This window comes from Ovis canadensis, chromosome 21 (genome assembly GCF_042477335.2).
Source record: "Ovis canadensis isolate MfBH-ARS-UI-01 breed Bighorn chromosome 21, ARS-UI_OviCan_v2, whole genome shotgun sequence".
Lineage (NCBI taxonomy): Eukaryota > Metazoa > Chordata > Mammalia > Artiodactyla > Bovidae > Ovis > Ovis canadensis.
Window position 1 is genome coordinate 66359268 of NC_091265.1, and position 25381 is coordinate 66384648.

General features: G+C 57.6%; 2 protein-coding genes and 1 long non-coding RNA gene across 22 annotated transcripts in view; 2 read left to right on the top strand and 1 right to left on the bottom strand.

The window, feature by feature from the left end:
- The window catches only part of MOB2 (MOB kinase activator 2), a 52103-nt gene extending 39334 nt beyond the window's left edge, over positions 1–12769 (top strand). For all 3 annotated transcript variants that reach the window (XM_069565828.1, XM_069565826.1, XM_069565827.1), the window contains exons 4-5: positions 11532–11656; positions 11895–12769. In XM_069565828.1, the coding sequence (XP_069421929.1) occupies positions 11532–11656; positions 11895–12187 (418 nt within the window). In that variant the 3' untranslated portion in view covers positions 12188–12769. The remainder of the gene's footprint in view (positions 1–11531; positions 11657–11894) is intronic.
- LOC138426859 (uncharacterized) lies at positions 2–7978 on the top strand. 2 transcript variants are annotated; one of them, XR_011251806.1, is made up of 2 exons: positions 2–6163; positions 6294–7978. It is a non-coding gene; the product is annotated as an uncharacterized lncRNA (long non-coding RNA). The 2 variants fall into 2 exon arrangements; XR_011251807.1 differs by having other exon boundaries at positions 6316–7978.
- Positions 12770–21435: 8666 nt separating the features above from the next.
- The window catches only part of BRSK2 (BR serine/threonine kinase 2), a 48235-nt gene continuing 44289 nt past the window's right edge, over positions 21436–25381 (bottom strand). For 7 of the 17 annotated variants that reach the window (XR_011251800.1, XR_011251799.1, XR_011251803.1 and 4 more), the window contains 2 exons: positions 23673–23720; positions 21436–22154 (listed from right to left, as the gene is read on the bottom strand). Coding sequence is in view for 10 of the 17 variants with exons in the window: in XM_069565812.1 (XP_069421913.1) it covers positions 22135–22154; positions 23673–23720 (68 nt within the window). In the remaining 7 variants the exon portion in view is untranslated. The other 10 variants (XR_011251798.1, XR_011251804.1, XR_011251802.1 and 7 more) reach the window with 2 other exon arrangements.

The following is a 25381-nucleotide window of genomic DNA, read 5'->3' on the forward strand; positions in this document are numbered from 1 at the left end:
GCTCGCCTGCCGGGCCTGCCCAGCGCCCCGTCCGCCCCTGCCGCCCCGCTCCCGTGGCGTCCTTGTCGGAGGCTCACCAGGGCTGCTCCCCTGTCCCCAGAGGCCCCAGCCTGGTGGGGAAACAGGAAGCAGAGCCCAGCAGAGGGGGGACCCGGGCGGCGTGGGTCCCCCTGGGCACGGGTGCCAGGAGCCAGCCGGGCCCTGACGGGGTGTGTCCTGGGGCAGAGGCATTTCCGCAGGACGTGCCCGCCGTGCACCCTGAGACTGCGGGGTGTGTGCAGCCAGAGACGCTTCCCGGCGCTGGTCCCGCCTGCTGAGGGCCGACCCGGAGCTCACACTCTGCATGGAGAAGGCGCTGCCGGCCCATGGGGCTGGGGTGCTTTGGTGCCCCCCGCATGGTGCCCTTCCTTGGGCCTGGCGGGGCTGCTGTCTTCTGGAAACGGGCACCCGGAGGACTCCAGGACACCCCGCCTCTGCGGTAGCTCTTGAAGCTGCGTGGGTAGGAGAGCCACCACGTGGACCTGGGCTCACCCCCAGCCCAGGGGGCAGAAGCCACGGAAGCGGCCATGGGCAGGGGGCCACGTGGGCCAAGGGGGAGGCACGGGAGCTCCTCTCTGACAGCCTGCCAGGGGCACGGCCTGCGAGCCGGGCTGACGCGAGCGTGTGCTGGCAGCCCGCCTGCTAGTGGGTGTGCTGTGCTGCCGCGGCAGCCCGGCTCGGACCCGGACAAGGGGCCCTGCTCTCGCTGAGACCCCTGAAAGCCCAGCCCCACAGAGGGTGTGAGTGCAGAAGACGGCTGCTCTCCACTCCTTACTCACCCGGCGAGAGCTGCTGATGGCATGCTTGGGTGTCACTGTGTCCCCAGAGAGCCGCAGCCCGGCCTGGCCCGCAGAGGGTGTGGCAGTGCTGGGCGCGTGCGCGAAGTGAGCCTGGGCTCCTCAGTGTGAGGCGGTAGCCTCTACTGCAGACGTGGCTGGGCAGCCGGAAGGGGGCAAGGGCAGTGCTGCATCGCCTGCCTACAGCACGCTCGCAGGAGGTACCTGGCCAGGAGATGTCAGGGGGCCCGCGGGCTGGCAGATGCGGAAGCCAGGGCCCTTCTGAGGCACTGCCGGTCACCCTTTAGGCACCAGAGTGCTTGAGAAGAGGCTCCTTGAAGGGGCACAGGATTTGGTGTCGGGCAGACGTGTGTCTAGATGTTGGCTCTGCCACGTCAAACTTGGAGATCTGGAGATTTCCAGACTTGTGCTGGTCAGTCTTGCTACCTGTACTCTGCTTTATAGGCTTTTGTAGGGTTATATCAGTGGTTACTGTCCCTTCATCCAGTAATGCGCGACTCTCTGTGACCCCATGGACTGCAGCACACCAGGCTCCCCTGTCCTTTACCATCTCCTGGAGCTTGCTCAGATTCAGGTCCATTGAGTCGGTGACGCCATCCAACCATCTCATCTTCTATCGTCCTCTTCTCCTCCGGCCTTCAATCTTTCCCAGCATCAGCATCTTTTCCAGTGAGTCAGTTCTTCGCATCAGGTGGCCAAAGTATTGGAGCTTCAGCTTCAGCATCAGTCCTTACAATGAATATTCAGGACTGATTTCCTTTAGGATGGAATGGTTGGATCTCCTTGCAGTCCAGGGTATTCTCAAGAGTCTTTCCTAACACCACAGTTCAAAAGCATCGATTCTTCGGCGCTCAGCTTGCTTTATGGTCCAACTCTCACGTCCATACGTGACTACTGGAAAAACCACAGCTTTGACTAGGTGGACCATTGTTGGCAAACTAATGTCTCTGCTTTTCAATATGCTGTCTAGATTGGTTATAGCTTTTCCTTCAAGGAGCAAGCATCTTTTCATTTCATGGCTGCAGTCACCATCTGCAGTGATTTTGGAGCCCAAGAAAATAGCTTTTGAATGTTGAGTTTTAAGCCAGCTTTTTCACTCTCCTTTTTCAGCTTCATCAAGAGGCTCTTTAGTTCCTCTTCACTTTCTGCCATAAGGGTGGTGTCATCTGCATATCTGAGGTTATTGATATTTCTTCCTGCAATCGTGATTCCAGCTTCTGCTTCATCCAGCCCAGCGTTTCTCATGATGTACTCTGCACATAAGTTAAATAAGCAGGGTGACAATATACAGCCTTGACGTATTCCTTTCCCAGCCAGTTTTGAACCACTCCATTTTTCCATGCCCAGTTCTAACTGTTGCTTCTTGGCCTGCATACAGATTTCTCAAGAGGCAGATCAGGTGGTCTGGTATTCCCATCTCAGAATTTTCCAAAGTTTGCTGTGATGCACACAGTCAAAGGCTTTGGAGTAGTCAATAAAGCAGAAATAGATGTTTCTCTGAAATTCTCTTGCTTTTTCAATGATTCAGTGGATGTTGGCTGTTTGATCTCTAGTTCCTCTGCCTTTTCTAAATCCAGTTTGAACATCTGGAAGTTCTTGGTTCATGTACTGTTGAATCCTGGCTTGGAGAATTTTGAGCATTACTTTGCTAGCCTGAGCTGAGTGCAATTCTGCGGTAGTTTGAGCATTCTTTGGCATTGCCTTTCTTTGGGATTGGAATGAAAACTGACCTTTTCCAGTCCCGTGGCCACTGCTGAGTTTCCAAATTTGCTGGCATATTGAGTGTAGCACTTTAATAGCGTCATTTTAAGGACTTGAGATAGTTCAGCTGGAATTCCACTATCTCCACTAGCTTTGTTTGTAGTGATGCTTCCTAAGGGCCACTTGACTTCGCATTCCAGGATGTCTGGCTCTAGGTAAGTGGTCACACCATCGTGGTTTTCTGGGTCATTAAGATCTCTTTTATATGGTTCTTCTGTGTATTTTTACCACCTCTTAATATTTTCTGCTTCTATTAGGTCCGTACCATTTCTGTCCTTTGTTGTGCTCATCTTTGCATGAAATGTTCCTTGGTATTTCTAATTTTCTTGAAGAGATCTCTAGTCTTTCCCATTCTGTTGTTTTCTTCTATTTCTTTGCATTGATCGCTGAGAAAGGCTTTCTTATCTCTCCTTGCTATTCTTTAGAACTCTGGATATAGCTTTCCTTTTCTCCTTTACCTTTCACTTCTCTTCTTTTCTCAGCTATTTGTAAGGCCTCCTCAGATAACTGTTTTGCCTTTTTGCGTTTCTTTTTCTTGGGGATCATAGAAGAAGCAAGAGAGTTCCAGAGAAACATCTGCTTCTGCTCTATTGACTACACCAAAGCCTTTGACTGTGTGGATCACAACAAACTGAAAAATTCTGAAAGAGATGGGAATACCAGAGCACCCAACCTGCCACCTGAGAAACCTATATGCTGGTCAAGAAACAACATTTAGAACTGAGCGTGGAACAATGGACTGTTTCATAATTGGGAAAAGAGTGTGTCAAGGCTGTATATTGTCAGCCTGCTTATTTAACTTATATGCTGCATACGTCATGCAAAATGCCAGGCTGGATGAAGCACAAGCTGGAATCACGATTGCAGGGAGAAATATCAATAACCTCAGATATGCAGATGACACCACCCTTATGGCAGAAAGGGAAGAGGATCTGAAGAGCCTCTTGATGAAAGTGAAAGAGGAGAGTGAAAAAGCTGGCTTAAAATTCAGCAGTCAAAAAACTAAGATCATGGCATCCAGTCCCATCACTTCATGGCAAATAGATGGGGAAACAGTGGAAACACTGACAGACTATTTTCTTGGGCTCCAAAATCACTGCAGAGGGTGACTGCAGCCGTGAAATGAAAAGACGCTTGCTCCTTGAAAGAAAAGCTATGACCAACCTAGATAGCATATTAAAAAGCAGAGACATTACTTTGCCAGCAAAGGTCCATTTAGTCAAGGCTATGGTTTTCCCAGTAGTCAAGTATGGATGTGAGAGTTGAACCATAAAGCAAGCTGAGCACCGAAGAATTGATACTTTTGAACTGTGGTGTTAGAGAAGACTCTTGACAGTGTCTTGGACTGCAAGGAGATCCAACCATTCCATCCTAAAGGAAATCAGACCTGAATATTCATTGGAAGGACTGATGCTGAAGCTAAAGCTCCAATACTTTGGCCACCTGATGCAAAGAACTGACTCATTGGAAAAAACCCTGATGCTGGGAAAGATTAAAGGCAGGAGGAGGAGGGGATGACAGAGGATGATGGCTGGATGGCATCACCCGCTTGATGGACATGAGTTTGAGCAAGTGCTGGGAGTTGGTGATGGACAGGGAGGCCTGGTGTGCTGCAGTCCACAGGGTTGCAAAGAGTCAGACACGACTGAGGGACTGAACTGCACTTCTTGGGGATGGTCTGGGTCACTGCCTCCTGTCAAAAACCTCCATCCGTAGTTCTTCAGGCGCTCTGTCGATCAGATCTCATCCCTTGAATCTATTTGTCACTTTACTGTATAATCATAAGGGATCCGACTTAGGTCATACCTGGATGGCCCAGTGGTGTTCCCTACTTTCCTCAGTTTAAGTCTGAATTTTTCCATAAGGAGTTCATGATCTGAGGCACAGTCAGCTCCCAGTCCTGTTTTGCCGACTGTATAGAGCTTCTCCATCTTTGGTTGCAAATCAGTCTGATTTTGGTGTTGACCATCTGGTGATGTCCATGTGTAGAGCCCTCTCTTGTGTTGTTGGAAGAGGGTGTTTGCTGTGACCAGTGCGTTCTCTTGGCAAAACTCTGTTAGCCTTTGCCCTGCTTCATTTTGTACTCCAAGGCCAAATTTGCCTGTTACTCCAGGTGTCTCTTGACTTCCTATTTTTGCATTCCAGTCCCCCTGTGATGAAAAGGACATCTTTTTTTAGTGTTAGTTCTAAAAGGTCTTGTAGGTCTTCAGAGAACTGTTCAGCTTCAGCTTCTTCACCATTGCTGGTTGGGGCATAGACTTAGGTTACTATGACATTGAATGGTTTGCCTTGGAAGCAAGCAGAGATCATTCTGTCGTTTTTGAGATTGCACTCAAGTACTTCAGTTTGGACCCTTTTGTTGACTATGGGGGCTACTCCTTTTTTCCTAAGGGATTCCTGCCCACAGTAGTAGATATAATAATAGTCATCTGAATTAAATTCTCCCTTTCTGGTCCATCTTAGTTCGCTGATTCGTAAAATATCGACGTTCACTCTTGCCATCTACTGTTTGACCACTTCCAATTTGCCTTGGTTCACGGACCTAACATTCCAGGTTCCTATGCAATATTGTTCTTTACAGCATCGGACTTTACCTCCATCATCAGGCACACCCACAGCTGGGTGTTGTTTTCATTTTTGTTCCGTCTCTCCGTTCTTTCTGGCGCTCTCTCTCCGCTTTTCTGCAGTGGCATACGGGCCCCTGCCAGCTGGGGGAGCTCGTCTTTCTGCACTGCATCTGTCTGTCTTTTCATGCTGTTCATGGGGCTCTCAGGGCAAGAACACTGAAGTGGTTTGCCAGTCCTTTCTCTGGTGGACCACGTTTTGTCGGAAATCTCCACCACCACCCATCTGTCTTGGGTGGCCCTACGTGGTGTGGCTCGTCGTTTCACTGAGTCACACAAGGCTAACACCCTACGTGGTGTGGCTCATCGTTTCATTGAGTCACACAAGGCTAACACGCTGTCTGGGTCTGTCATAGTTTCTCTTCAAGGAGCAAACGCCTTTCTAGGAATCGTTCAAGACCAAGGAATGGAAACTCACATGAGTCAGTTTAAAAGGAAACGGGGGGTTTGTCAGAGGTCCACAGAGCTGTGTGCCGTCTGTGGCACACAGGGCCATCAGGTCCACCCAGGGCCCAGAGTGGGGCTGCAGCCCAGGCCGGACACCCTTCTCCACCCTGCTGATGCCTGAAGGACTGGAACCAAAGGGGAGTTTGGAGTCCCGAGAGAAGAGAAGGAGGCTTGTGCCCGGAACGCATTTGAAGACCTAACAGCTGAAAACTTCCAAATTTGGCCAAGACACAAACCTACAGATTCAGGAAGCCTAATGAGTTTGAAATAGGATAAACCTGATGAATCCACCACAGGCACGTGATCAAACTGCTGAAGAGAACACGCTGTCACAGCCAGCGGAGCCAGCAGCCGTGCCCCTGCAGGGACGTGGTGGGGTGGCTGCGGCCAGCCTTCCCCATCGGGGGCCAGGAGGAGGCCCCACAACACGGCCAAGGTGCTGAATGGAAATAGCAGTCTCCCGGGAGTGCCACATAATGTCCTTCAAGCGTGAAGGTAAGATGGGGACCGCTGTCAGCGAGGGGAGACTCAGAGAGCTCACTTGCCATGCAGTGAAGGGAGCAGCACTAGGCGGGCCGCGGGCCAGAGGACACGGGCAGACGCGATGACCGCCTCTTCTCTTCAGCTCTTTGAAACGTGTCTGGTAGGTGAGCAAAAGCCATAGCTGTCTGACGGGCCTCCAGTGTGTGTCTGCAGCGCTGAGACAGTGGTGGCCTGGGGGCCGGCGGAGAGCCCTGTGTGCGGTCAGCGTTCTGACTCCAGATGTAGAAGAGGTCCTGGGCGCCAGGTACAGGGTGGAAAGGTCAGGATGTGCTTTGTAATCCTTTGAGTAACCTCTAAAAAAGTTGCATAAGGGACATAAATCATACTAGATAAGTTAAAAGGAGATAGTGCGGAAGAAGGGGGGAAACACAAGAAGTGAAAGCAAAGGGAAGACGCAGTGGACGACTGTGAACTTAGATCCAGACAGGCCCGCCATCGCGGTTGCTGCCGTGGTGTGGTCGTGCTGGTGGCAAGACAGAGGCTGTAAGGTGAGCCGGCTGCACAGGGAACATGAGAGGAGCCACTGTGAACGCAGTGGCACTGGGGGGTCGAAAATGAAACAGTGGAGGAAGAGATGCCAGCAAGACGTGAGTCAGAAGAAAACTAGAGTGGCCGCGCTCATTCCAGACAAAGCAGACTTCAAGAAGTACTGACCTCGAGCGCATCTGTGCCAAATAGAGCTTTTTCGCAAAGCAGACGGACAGAACCGAAGGGACAGATACTATGGTTGCAGGTTTCAACATTCCTCTCTTGGTAATATATGGACTAGTGGATAGAAAGCCAGCAAGAATCTGGAACTAAATAGCACCATCAGCCAACTGGACTGAATAGACATTTACTCCACCCTCAGTAGCAAAATCCACATTCCTTTCAGGTGCACTGGGGTTACTCACCACAGGAGGTCACATCCTGGCTCACAAAACAGACCTTAGCAAACTGATCAGAGGTGCAGGGTAAGTTATCCGACCAAAATTAGTTATGTTTGAAATCGGTAACAGAAAAACCTCCAGCCGTTTAGAAATCAGTGTACTTGTTTTCTCTTGCCATGCTGTGTGGCATGGGGACTCTTGGTTCCCTGATCGAGGCAGGTCGGATGTGTCCCCTACGTGGGGCACACAGTCTTCACCACTGGAATGCCAGGGACATCCCAAGAAATGAACACACTTTCAAATAATCCATGGGTCAGAGAGGGAGTCTCCAGGGAGATGAGAAACTTATAAACTAAAACGAGAATGCAGCGGATTTAAACTGCATTTGAGATGCAGCTAAAGCAAGGTTTAGAGGAATGTTCAGAGGATTAAATGCTTGTTTCAGAAGAAGAAAGACCGTAATTCAACCCAAGCTTCCGTATTAAGAAACTGGAAAAAAAGCGTGTGCCTGCGTACATGTGTGTGCTGTCTTGTCCAGCTCTTTGCAGCTGTAGCCTGCCAGGCTCTGTCCGTGGGATTTTCCCAGCAGGAAGGCTGGAGTGGGGTGCCATGCCCTCCTCCAGGGATCTTCCTGATCCAGAGATCGAACCTGCATCTCCTGTGTCTTCCTGCACTGCAGATTCTTTACCACTGAGCCACTGGGGAATCCCAGAAAAAAAAGCAAAAAACACAACCCTAAATTGAGCAGAAGAAAATAAATGACAAAATAGGGACAGAGCTCACTGACGTGGATTTCCGAAAACGAAACCAGAAGCCGGTTCCTTGAAAAGAGAAGTGAAATTGAGAAACCTCTAGTAAAACTAACAAAGGTAAAAAGAGAAAAGATACAGATTATCAATATAAGGAATAAAAGAGGAAATAACTGTAAACCCAGCAGGAATTGAGAGGGTAATAAGGAAGCATCAGAAGAATCTCTGCTTACGTAAATTTAACAATTTAGATTAAATGAACTAGTTCCTTGGAAAGCACAAAATAAACCACAATTGACCCAAGATAGGTAATGCAGTAAGGCAAGAAAAAGGGATAAAAGCCATTTAAATTGGAGAAGAAAATAAAACTGTATTTGCATACAGCATGATTGTCTGCAGACAAGCCCAAGAGCTCTAGGAAAAAGCTGACTCAATAAATCCAGCCAGCTCAGCACACACACACAATCAACCATAGTCTGTACACTAGCAGTGTGCAACTGGAGCACAGAGTTGATAAAGGTACATCATTTACAGTAGCTCCAAAAACACTGAAACACTTAGATGTAGACTTGAGGAGACACGTGCACGCAGGAAGCTACCAAACGCTGACGAACCAGCGCAGATGGAGAGACGGGAGACAGCGCACCAGAAGTGTAGAAGCGCAACTTCAGTCAGACTCCCAGCAGAGCTCTCATCCATAAATAAGCTGATTATAGAATGTACAGGGAGCAGCAGAATCCCTAGAATAGCTACAGTGATTTTGAAAAAAACAGTCAAATCAGTAGAGTCCCACAGTGCTGTGCTAAGAGTTACTATAAAACTGTGGTAATCAACACTGTGGTGTTGGTGAAGAGACACAGAGGTCCGTGCAACAGAGCAGAATCCAGAAACGCACCCACACAGACGTGGCCCCTTGATGTTTGACAGGAATGAGAAGAATTCAGTGGAGAAAGGATAGTCTTTTCAACTAATGCTGTTAGAAAAACCAGTCATCCAAATGTCTCCTTCTGCCAGAGTTGACTTGAAGTAAATGCTAACTCTAAATATAAACCATAACACTTTCAGAAGAAAACACAGGAGCAGCCTTCGTGAGGTAGCACTAGGCTAAGAGTTCTTGGTCATGACGCGAGATACAGTCCATCCATGAAGAAGAGTCAGTAAAGTGGACTTCACCAAAATGCAGAACTTTTGTTCTGAGAAAGACACTGTTGAGAGAAAGAGACAAACCACAGACGAATCCCATATCCAAGGGAGGACTAGTGCCTGGAAGGGATGAAGAACCCTCACAGCTCACAGTGAGAAACCTGGTTATGACCGGGCAGAGGACGCAGACCGGCCACGGGGAGGACCCCGTACACCCACGGGCAGAGGAACACCAGGAGCAGGCGGAGAGCCCGGATTCAGACGCTGCTGGGGAGCGTCGGTCACCTCCTTGCCACGTGCCCGCGCGGGTGGAGGGGGTGCCAGTGGAGCGGCCACTCCGAGGACAGCTCGGTGGCATTCCTGCTGTGGACCTGGCTGTCCTGCTCCCGAGCATCCACGTGAGAGAAATGGGAACTGGGGCTCATAGAGACGCCTGCCCAGGAGGGTTTTAGCAGCCTGACCCATAATTGCCCAAACTGCAGGCCACCCAGATGTGTGATGGACTAGTGCATCCCCACAGGAGTCCGTCTCAGTGACGAGAAAGGCAGGGCGGACGGCAGAGCCGGGCCCCGGACGCCACCTGGGGTGCCTGACGACGCATCGCTAGTGTGCGGGGGGCTGACAGCAGGCCAGGGGCCGGGCTGGGGGCTGTGCCCCATCATTGTTCCTCTGTTGGGGTTAAAACCCGTCAGGCTGCACGCCACAGCCAGTCAGCTTTACTGTGAGACGGTGCAGAAATAAAGCGAGGCCGGAGAAGAATGCTGAACGCGGAGGGTCCCGGCTGCATGGGCAGGGCTGCAGCAGGCCCCGAGGAGTGGGTCTCTCCGGGTCTGGACCTCGTGGGAAGGCCTCCTGGTTTCAAGCTGCAGTGGTTTTTCCGACTCTGGCACTGGTGGCCAGGGGCATCAGCACCAAGCAGGGCTGGGGAGTCGCTGGGGTGGTGCTGCCCCCTCCCTGCACCAGCCCCAGGACCCCAGGGGCCGCTGTGAGGGGAGGGGCGTCACCTGTCCTCTCTCAGCGCATCCTCAGGCAGGGCAGGGGCCTGGGCAGGGGACAGACGGTCAGCAGGGCCACCCTGTGTTGGGGAGGGCTCTGGATCCTTGCTGGGTGTCTGCTTCCTGGGGCCCTGCAGGAAGCTCGGCCAGCTTCTCAGGGCTTTGTCTGACCCACTCCGGGGCCTTGGGGGGCATGCGGGTGCTGGGCTCTGCGGGGCCCGCAGTGCTGGGGCAGCCTGGGCGCAGGCGTGGCAGGGAGGCCTCGCCGAGGTGGAAGTGGCTGGCAGGTGTCATCTGCCTTCTGCAGTGGGGAGGCCGGGGCCTGGTACCCAGTGGCAGTCAGGGCTGTGTTACCTTGTCCAGAGAGGGGCGGCCGTTTTCCTGGTGGCCTGCCCATTTGTTGTGGGCTGTGTTCCCGTCTTGCAGCCTGACCCCAGCCCGACCAGGGGCACAGATGAACTCACAGGCGAAGGGGGTGAGAAGAGCCCGGGCTCCTGCTAGAGGAGTAGGGGTGGGCAGCAGGGCTGTTCTGAGGTCCCCTGGGCTGTGTCTTGTCTTTCGGCCATGTACTGGAGAGCCTGCTGTCCTGCCAGCAGGTCTGACCAGGTGTTGGGAGTGCAGGGGTGCCCTGTGGCTGTCACCCAGGGGTGCTTAGTGAGCTCAGGAAGTCAGGGCAGGGTGCTCAGGGCCAGCCTGGGGTCCTGGCCTGCGATAAAGTGGGATGGTGTTGGGGAGAGCTGTCAGTTCTGAAGCCCAGTAAAGACAGCGAGAGGGGGCGGGGTGCTGGCGAAGGTCTGCTGGGGCAGGGTTGGTGCCTCGGCCGTAGAAGGGGTGCCCTGGTCATCACCCACTGACCCAGGCAGCGTGCAGTTCCCCTCTCCCCGCCAGCGGCTCGGTGCCGCGCTCGGCCAGCCCGCCTGCAGGCACAGGGCCCCCTGCTGGGAAGACTGGAGCCCACCTTGGGGCAGGAGGGGAGAGTGGGACGTGGTGGCTGCAGGGGCCCACGCCTGGAGGATGGCAGAACAGCAGCGTTTCGTGAACTGGGAGATGCGCCTGGTCTCAGGGCTGGGCCGGGTGTCCGCAACTCCTGACGCCCTGACCCACCCCCACCTGCCGGGGAAGTCTGTGAGGTAGCCAGGGACAGAGGCCCCCTCACCCCAGGCGGCCCAGGGCGCAGGTTTGGCCCATACTGGGGTCAGCAGGAAGCCGCCTGTGGGAGGAGTGAACGTGTTGCGCACTCGGTCATGGCTGACTCTCTGCTGCCGGTGGACTGTAGCCCACCAGGCTCCTCTGTCCATGGGATTCTCCAGGCGGGGTGCCAGTCTCTTCTCCAGGGGATCTTCCTGACCCTGGGATCTAACCCAGATCTCCCGCACTGCAGGCAGATGCTTTACCATCTGAGCCACCAGGGAAGCCCCGGATCCTGACAAGTCAAGGCAGGGCCTCCGGGGAAAGATGGGAAAGCTGTCTGTCGCCGTTAAGGCAGGGGGAGGTCCCGGGTAGCGCGAAGGGTGAGCGCGGCCAGCTGTCCCGGCCGCCCGTCACCGCGCGCCTGTCCCCACAGACAGTACTACTGGTACGACGAGCGGGGCAAGAAGGTGAAGTGCACGGCCCCCCAGTACGTGGACTTCGTCATGAGCTCCGTGCAGAAGCTGGTGACCGACGAGGACGTGTTCCCCACGAAATACGGTGCGTGTCCCCGCCCCGCCCCGCCCACGACCCCGCCCCCTCCAGGCTCTGCGCCCTGAGCCGCCGGGGCAGCGCGTGGCCCGCGGGCGGCACCATCGCCCCGGCCCCTCCTCGCGGGCCCCGGGTCCCAGTCGGTGGCGCCGCAGGCGGGCGCGCAGGGAGGCCTGCGGCGGGGGGAGGGGGCAGACCCCGCCCCGGGGCCGGGCCGCGGTGGTGACCCGGCCGCCCCGGGTCGCAGGCCGCGAGTTCCCCAGCTCCTTCGAGGCGCTGGTGCGGAAGATCTGCAGGTACCTGTTCCACGTGCTGGCGCACATCTACTCGGCGCACTTCAAGGAGACGCTGGCGCTCGAGCTCCACGGACACTTGAACACGCTCTACGTGCACTTCATCCTCTTCGCCCGCGAGTTCAACCTGCTCGACCCCAAAGAGACGGCGGTCATGGACGACCTGACGGAGGCGCTGTGCGGCGGGGGCGGCGGGGACGGGCCGGGCGGGGCGGCGGGCGCACAGAACCACGTCAAGGAGAGGTGAGCCCGGCGGCGCCCGCGCCGAGGGAGCGGCGGCGCGCCGCGCGCGTCCGTGTCTGTGCGCGCACGGACTCTGGGCGCCCGGACTCTCTGCCGTCGGCCCCGAGAACCTTGGACTCCGCTCGTCCGTGGCAGACACCTCCGGGGCCGCCCGTCCGCGTCTCCCTCTGGGGTCTGCCCCTCCGGGTCTTCCGCGCCCGCCCTGCCCCCGGCTCGGCCTTGACCTCCGGGGAGACTCGCAGCGGGGCGGGGCCTTTCCCCGCGGCGGGGCCCGCAGGCTTCGCTTCTGCCGCCCTTTGTCTTGGCTCAGGCTGGAGTGGCTTTTAGAGACCCCGGCCCGCCTTTCTCCTCCCCCCGCGCGATCTGGACTCTGGCTCAGGGCCGGCTGGAGGGGCGGGGAGGCCGGGTGTCCGGAGCCCCGCGAGCTGCAGCGTCTCCCTCCACTGCCCTCACTGCCCAGGAGGGGAGCGGGGCTGGCCAGGCTCCGGGCTGCGGTGCCCCGGGGCGCGGCCTGTGCGGACCGCGGCGGGGGCAGGAGAGCCTGGCCTCCCTGGGCGGGTGTAATAAAGAGCCTTCTCTCAGGTCAGCCCCTGTGTGTGTCCTCAGCGTCTTGGTGCTCCGTGCTCTGGCGGCCCGGCCGTGCGCCCTGCTCCTCACATGGCCCGGGGCAGCGCCCTCCCTTGTAGGCCAGCCCATGGAGCCCTCACTGAACACAGCTGTGCTGGCCGAGAGCAGGTGCTGCGTCCCTGCCGGGGCTCACCCCGGACTCCCCTGCTGCACGTGTCCACGGGTTGCCAGGAGCTGTGGGCAGAGCTGTGTTCTGTGGGTCAAGTCCCCAGGGGTTCTGGACCCTCGGTCTCCCTGTGACGTGCCCTTTCCACACTGGCAGCAGGGACCCTGCAGTGGGGCCACAGTCGGCCAGAGGTGGGCGTTCTGGCCAGCCAGCACGGAGGCTCTGCTGCAGGGCCCCCCTCTGGACTGGGCAGCATCACTTGGCTGGGTATAGGATAGCTGGGGGGTGGTGTGAACAGCCTTGGAGCTGGTCCAGCCCTCTGTGGGCAGAGACGCGGGGCTCCCGCAGGGCCCTGTGCCTTCTCCGGGTATTGATTGTTGTCACGCACCCCACCCCGATCCCCTGCCAACCCTGAGTGGCAGTAATGGGACCCTGGGCCCTGGTCTGACTCCCAGCTACTGGGGCGCCTATACTCTCCCCGCCAGCCCGTGCCCTCCTCGGTCCTGAATTTCCTGCCCTCCTGACGCTCAGCTGACCTCAAACTCAGTCGTGGCCAGCAGACCAGGAGTCTAGCCACCCTAGCATGCCACCAGCCCCCAGGCCTAGCGGGGCCACCTGCTCCCTCCGCCTCCCGGAAGGACAGGCTCCTGGCTGCCCACGCTGCACCCACACACACACTGCCAAGAGCCCTGCGCCTCTGGGAGGCCACGGCCCCTCCCAGGCCACCCATCCCGCTCACCGCCCCTCTGCCTTCCGGCTCGCTGTGACCCCTTGGTCTGCAGGCCACATGAGCTGTCCCCCTCCTCTTCTAGGTATGGATCTCTGAAGTAGGGGACGCAGGGGAACTGGACCATGTCTGACCTGGTGCCCAGGGAGGACCCTCTGGGGGAAGCCGGAGGGGGCGGAAGGGAGCTGGCCTGCTGGGTCCCCAAATGTCCGTGCAGCAGACTCGTGAGCAAGCAGCTTGGATGTTTAGCTGAGGAGACTCCAGCCAAAGTGTCAAAGGTGCAGCCTGCTTTCTCTGCTGCTTATAGTAAAATACACGTTGAGAGACTGAGAAAGAGCTAGTAACAAAAGGGATCAAAACACTTGATGGTCTGAGCTCTCAGCCAAGCCCGACTGCAGAAAGACACTGGACTGAGGAGATTGCCTGTCGGGAAATGCAGCCTAGAGAAAAAGCCAAGGGTTACTGGGCATCCTTTTGCTGGAAATGTAGAACATGAACCAGGGCAGAGATTCTGTCAGAGAGTCTTGGAACAGACCTCAGTCGGCCCAGTGGAAGCCAGAAACGGGAAGGATCTCGGGAGGATCTGAAGGAGCCTCTTGTCTTAGGGACTGAACCCCCATGCCATACCACGATAGCGCCATGGTTCCTGAGAACTTCATTCCGTCAGAAACATAGCCAGCTTTGACCGAAGGGGCAGAGGGTCGAGTGGGAGGCTGTTGGACTCACAGCTCTCTGGGCAAGATGCAGACTGATGGAACCTCAGCTGAGGACACTGGCTCCTTTTCTCTAAAATGAAGGGCTGAAGGGGGCAGAGGGTCCTGGGGTTGGAGCCCGCAACCACGGAGGGCAACTGCCGGGCCTTGCCGCGCACTGCCTCACGGGCTGTGCCGCGCTGGACTTTGAAATCCGCCTCCTTCATTTTCTCCCTTTTTGGATGGAAACTCCCGTACCTGGCCTCTTGTACCTTCTCTACTGTTCTAGTTTGGAAGTAGATGACTTCTAGTTTCAAACGCCCATGTGGAAAGGGACAGTTCATATTCCGTGTCTGCTATTAGCTGCTTCAGGTGGTTGAGGTGAGGTTTGGGGTTTGACTTGACCCTGTAGTGGGTTGAGACTTCAGGAAAGGGGTGTGTTTTACACATGAGGTGGATGTGGAACTTGCTAGGGAGCAGTCTGCAGTGGGCAGAGTCACACACCCTCCCCCAGAAAAGAGCCCACCCCCACGTGCCTGGAACCCGTCGGCCTGCTACCTTCCCCAGCAGAGGGGGACAGCTGCAGAGAGAGTGAAGCTTGCTCACCAGCTGGACTTGAGGGGGGAGACTGGGCTGAGTGTGCTCACGGGGCTCCTTCAGACCGAGGAGGGAGAACCAGGGCGACGCAGCGTAAGAAGGGCTGGCCTGTGCTCCTGGCGCCAGGAATGCAGGGGCCTCCAGAAGCTGACCGAGGGGACGTCCCTGGTGGCTCAGTGGTTAAGAATCGGCTTTCACTGCGGGTAGTTCAGTCCTTGGTCAGCCCCCTGCGCTGTAGGATGACGGCGCCCACAGGCCTCGACTAAAGAGCCTGCGCGCCCCGATGACAGAGACCAGGGCACCCAAGGGTAAACCAACAAAGGCTAAAAAAAAAAACAGCTGCGGAAGGAAGTGGGCCCTCCCCACGGTCATCAGAAGTGAGGCCATTTCAGTGAGGCCCCGTTCCTGAACTTCAGAACTTAAGAAGGCACGTTTCTATGGTTTCATTTCAGTTCCGTTCAGTCGATCAGTCATGTCCGACTCTTTGCGACCCCATGAATCGCAGCACGCCAGGCCTCCCTGTCCATCACCAACTCCCAGAGTTCACTCAGGCTCATGTCCATCCAGTCAGTGATGCCATCCAGCCATCTCATCCTCTGTCGTCCCCTTCTCCTCCTGCCCCCGAATCCCTCCCAGCATCAGGGTCTTTTCCAATGAGTCAACCCTTCGCATGAGGTGGCCAAAGTACTGGAGTTTCAGCTTTAGCATCATTCCTTCCAAAGAACACCCAGGGCTGATCTTCAGAATGGACTGGTTGGATCTCCTTGCAGTCCAAGGAACTCTCAAGAGTCTTCTCCAATACCACAGTTTCAAAAGCATCAATTGTTCGATGCTCAGCCTTCTTCACAGTCCAACTCTCACATCCATACATGACCACAGGAAAAACCATAGCCCTGACTGGACGGATCTTTGTTGGCAAAGTAATGTCCCTGCTTTTGAATATGCTATCTAGGTTGGTCATAACTTTCCTTCCAAGGAGCAAGCGTCTTTTAATTTCATGGCTGCAATCACCATCTGCAGTGATTTTGGAGCCCCAAAAAATAAAGTCTGGCACTGTTTCCACTGTTTCTCCATCTATTTTCCAAGAAGTGATGGGACCGGATGCCATGATCTTCTTTTTCTGAATGTTGAGCTTTAAGCCAACTTTTTCACTCTCCTCTTTCACTTTCATCAAGAGGATTTTTAGTTCCTCTTCACTTTCTGCCATGAGGGTGGTGTCATCTGCATATCTGAGGTTATTGAAATTTCTCCCGGCAATCTTGATTCCAGCCTGTGCTTCTTCCAGCCCAGCGTTTCTCATGATGTACTCTGCATAGAAGTTAAATAAGCAGGGTGACAGTATACAGCCTTGACGTACTCCTTTTCCTATTTGGAACAAGTTTGTTCTTCCTTATCCAGTTCTAACTGTTGCTTCCTGACCTGCATGCAGGTTTCTCAAGAGGCAGGTCAGGTGGTCTGGTATTCCCATCTCTTTCAGAATTTTCCACAGTTTATTGTGATCCACACAGTCAAAGGCTTTGGCATAGTCAATAAAGCAGAAATAGATGTTTTTCTAGAACTCTCTTGCTTTTTCGATGATCCAGTGGATGTTGGCAATTTGATCTCTGGTTCCTCTGCCTTTTCTAAAACCAGCTTGAACATCTGAAGTTCACGGTTCACGTATTGCTGAAGCCTGGCTTGGAGAATTTTGAGCATTACTTTACTAGCACGTGAGATGAGTGCAGTTGTGCGGTAGTTTGAGCATTCTTTGGCATTGCCTTTCTTTGGGATTGGAATGAAAACTGACTTTTTCCAGTCCTGTGGCCACTGCTGAGTTTTCCAAATTTGTTGGCATATTGAGTGCAGCACTTTCACAGCATCATCTTTCAGGATTTGAAATAGCTCAACTGGAATTCCGTCACCTCCACTAGCTTTGTTCATAGTGATGCTTTCTAAGGCCCACTTCACTTCACATTCCAGGATGTCTGGCTCTAGATGAGTGATCACACCATCGTGATTATCTGGGTTGTGAAGATCTTTTTTGTACAGTTCTTCTGTGTATTCTTGCCACCTCTTCTTAATATCTTCTGCTTCTGTTAGGTCCATACCATTTCTGTCCTTTATCGAGCCCATCTTTGCATGAAATGTCCCTTGGTATCTCTAATTTTCTTGAAGAGATCTTAAGTCTTTCCCATTCTGTTGTTTTCCTCCATTTCTTTGCTTTGATCGCTGAGAAAGGCTTTCTTATCTCTTCTTGCTATTCTTTGGAACTCTACATTCAGATGCTTATATCTTTCCTTTTTTCCTTTGCTTTTCAGTCTCTTCTTTTCACAGCTATTTGTAAGGCCTCCCCAGACAGCCATTTTGCTTTTTTGCATTTCTTTTCCATGGGGATGGTCTTGATCCCTGTCTCCTTTACAATGTCACGAACCTCAGTCCATAGTTCATCAGGCACTCTATCTATCAGATCTAGGCCCTTAAATCTATTTCTCACTTCCAATATATAATCATAAGGGATTTGATTCAGGTCATACCTGAATGGTGTAGCGGTTTTCCCTACTTTCTTCAATTTAAGTCTGAATTTGGCAATAAGGAGTTCATGATCTGAGCCACAGTCAGCTCCCGGTCTTGTTTTTGCTGACTGTATAGAGCTTCTCCATCTTTGGCTGCAAAGAATATAATCAATCTGATTTTGGTGTTGACCATCTGGTGATGTCCATGTGTAGAGTCTTCTCTTGTGTTGTTGGAAGAGGGTGTTTGCTATGACCAGTGCGTTCTCTTGGCAAAACTCTATTAGCCTTTTCCCTGCTTCATACCATACTCCAAGGCCAAATTTGCCTGTTACTCCAGGTGTTTCTTGACTTCCTACTTTTGCATTCCAGTCCCCTATAGTGAAAAGGACATCTTTTTTGGGTGTTAGTTCTAAAAGATCTTGTAGGTCTGCATAAAACCGTTCAACTTCAGCTCCTTCAGTGTTACTGGTTGGGGCATAGGCTTGGATTACCGTGATATTGAATGGTTTGCCTTGGAAACGAACAGAGATCATTCTGTCATTTTTGAGATTGCATCCAAGTACTGCATTTCAGACTCAGTGGAATGTGGTCCACTGGAGAAGGGAATGGCAAACCACTTCAGTATTCTTGCCTTGAAAACCCTATGAACAGTATGAAGAGGCAAAATGATAGGATACCGAAAGAGGAACTCCCCAGGTTAGTAGGTGCCCAATATGCTGCTGGAGATCAGTGGAGAAATAACTCCAGAAAGAATGAAGGGCTGGAGCCAAAGCAAAAACAATACCCAGCTGTGGATGTGACTGGTGATAGAAGCAAGGTCCGATGCTGTAAAGAGCAATATTGCATAGGAACCTGGAAAGTCAGGTCCATGAATCAAGGCCAACTGGAAGTGGTCAAACAGGAGATGGCAAGAGTGAATGTCGACATTCTATAAATCAGTGAATTAAAATGGACTGGAATGGGTGAATTTAACTCGGATGACCATTATATCTACTACTGCGGGCAGGAATCCCTCAGAAGAAATGGCGTAGCCATCATGGTCAACAAGAGCCCGAAATGCAGTACTTGTATGGTTTAAGCCCCTAGGTTTTTGGTAACACGTTATACCAGCACCGTGTGTAAGACGGGCTATGGAACTCTTACAGGGTCATCAAGAGCCGGAGAGGGTCCACGAAGGCACTGCACCCAGGGCCTGGACCCCGCGGACAGGCCTGCCCGCAGCATAGCCTCTGCAGTCCCACCTGCGCCCTGGGGCCGGCACTTGGTTCCCCACCTTGCTGGGGGACCGTCTCCGCGCCCCCCCCCACGCAGACACCCCAGCTTTGACGTTCACTCCACTTCTCTCTCCTCCCCGCCCTGGCCACCATCTCTGCGCCCTGCCCCCTCCACCCTTGCCAAGGGACACCGGGAGACTGGGCTGCTGGGGGTGGGGTGGGGGCGGGCCCGGGAGGGGGGAGGTGTGGGCTGGACCTGGTGGCCGAGGTGAGCCAGGAGTGGGCGCGGATCCGCGGGGGGCGGGGGGCGGGCCAGGCCCCTCCCGCGGCCAGCTCTCTGCTCCGCAGCGCCTCCGGAGGCCGGCCGGTGAGAGCGGGGGGGCCTGCCAGCGCCGGGACGCGCCTCTCCCAGCGCGGGCGCCACTGTCGGGGTGGGCTCCGGGCAGGGCGCAGGGAGGGCTGGGCGGCGGCTGCAGCCACGGCTGGGTGCCCCGCCCACCGGCTCTGCCCCCAGCAGCGCGCAGCGCCCCCGCCCAGGGTTTCCCTGGGGGGCAGCACCCACACCGGTTGGTGGGTCACCAGGCCTGCGCCGCCATCCTCTGATCCTTTTTGTTTTCTGCAAGGGCGCATTAAAGTCTACTTCACAGACATAGTGCTCAGTTTAAAGTGCTCCGAAGGCATCTGTCTGGCACACACGGATGTAGTTATAGGAGTGAATAGTAGCAGCAGCGGCTTTAGGCTTAGCTTGCTTTGGTTTCTTTTATTTACAACCGAGAGCGAGCTTGGTGTGGAAGCGGGACTGCGGGAAAGGGCGCTCCCCCTGAGGGAGTGCGCCGGTGGGCTCCCACGGGAGGCTGAGGGTCGCTCGTGTTGACTGCGGTGCCCTCTTCGGGGGATGCCAGTCGCGCCCACTGAGGCCGACTCGTCAGAGCGCGGACTCTGAGAGGGCCAAGGGGAGAGCTGAGGCGGCCTGTGGCGTCAGCCGCTTTCAGTGAAGACGCGCAGAACCGTCGGGTCAACAGGACCTCTCTGGCGGCCGGGGAAGAGCCAGACGGCCACGCGCCTTGCCAGGATGCAGCAAGCCAACCCCCTCCCTCCACCTGGTTCTTAAGCTGACGTGAACGGGACACCACGCAGTGCAGGGGCCACAGCAGAACCTGGGCCCAGAGCGGCCTCTGGGCGCCGACCTCCTCAGCGGCTGGGCGGTTTCCAGCGTCGCCCCCCCGGCCGCAGACTCTCGTGAGTCCGGGGCCCGCGCCGCTGCAGCGGAGCCCCCAAGCCCCCAAGCTCGGAGCTGCGCCCCGGAAGCCCGGCGCCTCCAGCACGAGGGCCGAGAGGGGAGCGCGTGAACCCTAGGCCGGATCTGCCCGCCCCAGGGCCAGACGGCAGCACCTCGGAACAGCCGGTCGGGCTGCTGCGGGCCAGGGATGGCGCCGCCCCCACCACGGGCGAGCGGGCCGCCCAGCCCCCAGGCCGGTCGCAGTGTGTTGGTGCGGACGGCCGGGTGCAGAGTCTCCTCCACACGCGGGGAGGCGGCTCCGCGGGCCTCTGGCTCCCCCCTGGGACCCCGGTCAGGGGCTGCTCTGCGTCCCTCCTCACGGACGCAAGGTGACTCCCGGGTGCTGCCCTCGGGACATGGGGCTGGGTGGCCCACGGCCCTAGGGTCTAGCCTGTCCTTGGCGTTGCAGCGACGGGGCGGGGGCGGGTCCACCCCTGGCGGGGACCACGCTGCGCTGCCAGCCCGCTGTTCCAGAGTTGCCCACCCGCCTCGGCCCGTCACTCCAGGGCTGGGCCACAGGCCCCTCTGCCTCTTCCCGGAGGAGGGCTGGAAAGGAAGGTCATCGTCCTGGAAGGGCCCGGGTGCGGCCTCGGGGAGGCAGCAGAGCCGCAGTGGCCGGGCGGGGGCGCGCTCGCCCGATGCCCGTGCTCGCCCCATGCCCGTGCCCGGCAGCGTGCCACCCGGCCCCGCCCCCGCGGCCGGGCAGACGTCGCGCCGTCAGGCCTGCTGCCTGGGTCCCAGGCCGCCCCACGTCCCGCCCGCCCGCTCGCCCGCCCGCACGGAGACTGGCGTGGGTGACTTTACGGAAGGAATTTATTGTTCGGAACTAAGTTGCTCACAGTTATTTGATGGGGGTACACGGGGTGGGGCGCGTCCGTTTCCGTGACGTCTGTGTGTCCGAGTACAAAAGAGGAGGGCTAACGAGAGGTATTGCTTTCCGGTCCTCGACTCTGGAGACGCCCCTCCCACGGGGACCGCGTGGCTTTTGCTGTTATAGGTGTTTCGGTTTTTGTTATGTACTGAGATCCCAGCCTGGGGCGGGGTCAATGGAACAGAAGCATTAAAATGTATCCACGACGGGCGAGCAGGCAGGCGGACGTGAGGTGGACTTGCGGCGGTCAGGGCATGCAACCCCGCCTGCCGCCGCGGCCCTCCGGAGGCAGGGACTCGCTGCCTTTCTCTTTGTCCTTGGTTGTTTTTTTTTTTTTAACTTTTTGTCATTTTAGTAAAAAAAAAAAAAAAAAAGCCTGCAATGCCTCTTCTGTCTAGCGTGTTATGTGTAGGGGGCCAAGTCAGGCCTTCCCCAGGCCCCACACCCGGACACAAAACCAAGATGGGCCCCGGCCCGGGCCCCCCAGAATGGAGTCACGTCTCCTCAGACCGAACCTGGGACAGAGCGAACCACGCCATTCTCTAAATATATTTATATGTGTGTGTATAGAAAGAACCGAACTCCAAGTCTAGCCCTGCCCCGCGGCCCGCCCCCCCAACACCCTTCTCCAAAAACAACCAAGAAAAAAAGTTTATAAAAATATCTTGCAGGAATTCTTTAAAGTTTACAGTAGCTTGCCGGCGCTGCACCGGCCGGCTGCCCCCAGCACCCCGACGGCTCTGTCCATGGGGCACCTTGGCCCAGACCCCACCCTGCCCAAGACACACACACACACACACACACACACACAGACAGACGGACGGACAGACGGCAGGACGGCGCTGCTGCTGCCCCTTCCCTGAACAGAGAAGAAACTCAATAAGTTAAAACAGCAAATAAATAATACTGATCTCGGCCAGCCTCGGGGCGACGGGCACGCTGGGCCCTGGGTCTCTTTCCACCTGCGGCCCCCAGGGAGCTGGGGGTGGGACGCGGCGGCTCAGGTGGGCGGCGCTGAGGTGCGTGGACGTGGACGAGGAGCGGCGGGGCGGGGGAGGGGCGCGCTGGGGAGAGGCCGAGGCGGCTGGGCCAGACGACTGCTTCGCCCCCTCGGGCCCGCCCCGGAGGCCGGCTGGACCCGCCGAGGGCGCTAGTCAGCGCGCGTCCAGTTGGGGGGCCTGGGTCCTCCTCCCCATGGCCATGCGGAGCTGAAACTGGGCAGAGCTGCCGCGCGGGCAGGCGGGCGGGCGGGCGGCAGGAGGAGAGAGGGCGGGTCTGCGGCAGCTGCCTTCGGTCAGCCGGAGTCCGGCGGAGAGCACGGAGGGCGGCCTCGTGGAGGTGACATGTTAACTTTTCGGGATAATTCCTGGTATCAGAGTGGAGACAGTGGCGTTGTCAGAGACAGGCAGAGAGAGACAGCGAGAGAGAGAGAGAGAGAGAGAGAGAGAGAGAGAGGGCCTGGTTGGCCTGGCCTGGGCTGCAAACCCCGGGGCCCCCTTTCCTTTCCTCCCCGGCTTGACGACAGTCTAGACGGACTGTGGCCCTGGGTCCGCCCCGGGCGGGCGGGCGGGCGGCAGGCCGCACAAGGGGCGGGGGCTATGTGTCTGTCTAAGGCTGCTCCCGGCGGGCGGCGGGCAGCCCCGTCCTGGCCGTGTCCTTGCCCGCTGGGTACTCGGCGTCCCCTCCAGGGCCGGGGCCAGCGGCCGCGGAGTCCCCGAGTGGGCTGTGGGCACTCCGCTTGGCGGGCATGCTGGGGGCCTGGGCCGCCTGCCCGTTCTTCTCGTCTGAAAAAAGTTGTTTAATTACGTCAAAGAAGTTACTCAATGGGCTGCCTGGGTGCACAGAACAGAGACAAAAGAAAAAAAGAAAAGAGAGAAAAGGAGGGAGGGAGGGAGGGAGGGAGGGAAGAGAGAGAACAACAGACGAATGAACCAGGGGCCCACGAGGGCGGGCGCGCGGGAGCGCGGGGCCGCGGCAGCAAGCGGGGCTGGCAGCCGGGGGGCTCGAGGCCTCTGGGCGGCAGGCTGGGGCCCAGGCCGGCGGGGACCCTCCTCCTCCGCCAGGCCTCCCATCACCCTGAGTCCTCAGCGGTGGGAAGGCCAGGGCCAGGCAGGACCCAGGGAATGGAGGCCCAAGTCAGTCACACTCCTCCTGGGAGGCCTGGAGCCCCACCCCCGGCCAGCCCGGGTGGCACAGCGTGGACACAGAGGTCAGCAGCGGACAGACAGACGGATGGATCGGTGGACAGGCATGGAGCTTGGGTGTGGTGAGGGCTGGGGCAGGCAGCCAAAGTGGGGGTCCCAGAGAGACCGTCCCGAGGGAAAAGGAAGGGGCAGCCGTGGGGGCCCAGCCTGTGCTCCTGGCCCCAGGGCACCTCAGCCCCTCCTCCTAAGCCAGGCCTCCACCCGGGCAAGAACAGGCAGGACCCCCATCTCTGCTCTGATGATGCAACGGCAGGTGCCCTGCTCTGCCCCCGCCGACGGCAGAGGGCCTGACCCGAGCCTGCAGCCCAGGGCCCGGGGGCCCCCTGACCTCGGGCCAGAGCCCGCAGCTGGGAGCCTTGCTGGCCTCGGGGCCGAGGCGCCCCTTCCTGCTCTGAGCCTTGGAGTCCCTCCCTGGCCTGCCTTGATCTTGGGCCGGGCTTGCAGCCGCTCTGGGGACTGAATGAGGGAGGTGGCTGGTGGCAGAGACTGGGGGCTGGGCACAGCCGGGCGCCTTGGGGGCAAGCGCGGCCCCGTGTGCGTGTCCGGGCTCCTCAGGCACACAGGGACCCCAGGACAGCCGGGGGTGGGGGCAGCACCCACCAGAGCAGGCTGCAGGGGGTGCAGGGGTGAGCAATGGGGTGACAGGCTGGGGGGCCCCGGTGCGCGTGAGGGGTTCTTACCACATTTGGAAAGCCTCCCCGTCATCATTTCCATACAGTTAGTGGTGTCTGGAGCACAGAACGGAGAGAGGAGGGGAGACGTGTGAACACAGCTTCCAGCTCAGACCTCGAGCTGGGGGGACAGGCTCAGGCCGGGCCGGGGAGGGGGCGGGGCCCTGGGAAGGGCGGGGCCTAGGAAGTGGGCGTGGTTGTGGCCGAGGGTGGGCGGGGCTGGGGCCAAGGGGTGGAGCCAACGCAGGCAGGCTAAGAGGGCCGGTGCTCAGAAAGGCGCCAGAACACGGAGTGCGGGGCTCAGCGGGGAGGCGCCCGCTGGGGCGGGCAGGGCTCGGCAGAGGGCAGCGGAGAGCGGGACCCCTCTCCTGGGCACTGGGGGTCATGCCTGGCCCTCCCTCCCCTCTGACTCTGGGTCCAGGGCACGCGCTTCGAAGCTAAGAGGTCCAGACCTCTGGCTGGGATCTGTGTGGGCCACCTTTGGGTCCTCAGCCTACCACTCACTCTTTGACCCGGTGGCTGCAAGGCTCCCCTTTTCCAGACTCAGGGAGGCACCCTCTTCCCAACCCTCTCCACCCGCCGCTGGGCCGGGCCGGGTGGGCTGGGGGTGGGGAAGGCAGCCAGGCCCTCTAAGAGCCCCTCCTTGGGCTGCATGGGGCCCTGCTGGAGTGGCTACCAGGTCTCAGCCTCGTGCCCCAGAGGGACCCCAGCTTCTGCCCCCTCCCCACATCCAGCGGCTCTGAGCTCTCAGGACAAGCAGGACAAGAGGGAGGGACCTGGTAAGGGCCGACCCCTGGAGGAGGGGCTGGGGTCCCAGCCTGGGCTCCCCAGGTCCAGGGCTCCCTGAAGGAAGGGAGGGCAGACGGGCTTGGCCCAGAGCTGGCACCCAGCAGTCTCCAGGGAGGCGGTTCAGCCCCAAGCTGGCGCAGGGGTGGGGCCCTGCAAAAGGGTCGGTCCACCAGGTTTGCTCCTGGGCCGGGGCCTAGCACAGGGCACACTGGCAAACGGGAGGGGACCCCCTAGGGCGGGACTCTGCCTGGCCAGGAACAAAGAAGGCCTGTGTCCCTGTCCTCCAGGCAGTTCGCCAGGCCCCCTGCTGGCTTCCCTGGACAAGCTGTCCTGACTCAGCTTCAGCCTCCCCCTGGGAGCGCTGCCTCCTCTGAGATGGGGGCATTAAAGGCACAGCCCCCAGGCCAGCCAGCTCCCAGGGCTGGGGGAGTGGGCCCCCTCCGTGGGTCAGAGCCCTCCAGCCCCAGCCCCCCCCCCATCAGAGGGGCACACGTGACAAGGGGGAGAAGGTGGAACACAGACGATGGAATGAGCATGGCGGGGCGGGATGGACGAGGGCCACTCGGCCTCTAGGACCCCACACAGAAGCACAGACGGTCGGCCACAGGGGCCCTGAAAGGGGGGCTCTGGGCTGGACCCTGCGCTCCCCAGGCCCCACGTGGGCCTCGCGGTCAGCTGGCATCTGCCGCCGCTCACCCGCGCCGCTCACCCTCCCTGACACGCCGCTCACCGTTCATGCACGAGCCCCAGGGCTCACCCACACCTGCGCGGCCACAGCCCCCTCCCCGCCAGGGCCCAGCCGTGCTGACCCTCCGGCTCCTGGGCCTCCAGCGCTGCAGGCCTGGGCAATGCCAGCCCCTGTGTGCACCCCTCTAGGCCCACTGGGAGACCCCTGCTTCGCCTGGACCTCAGGCCCCCCTGTCCTGCCC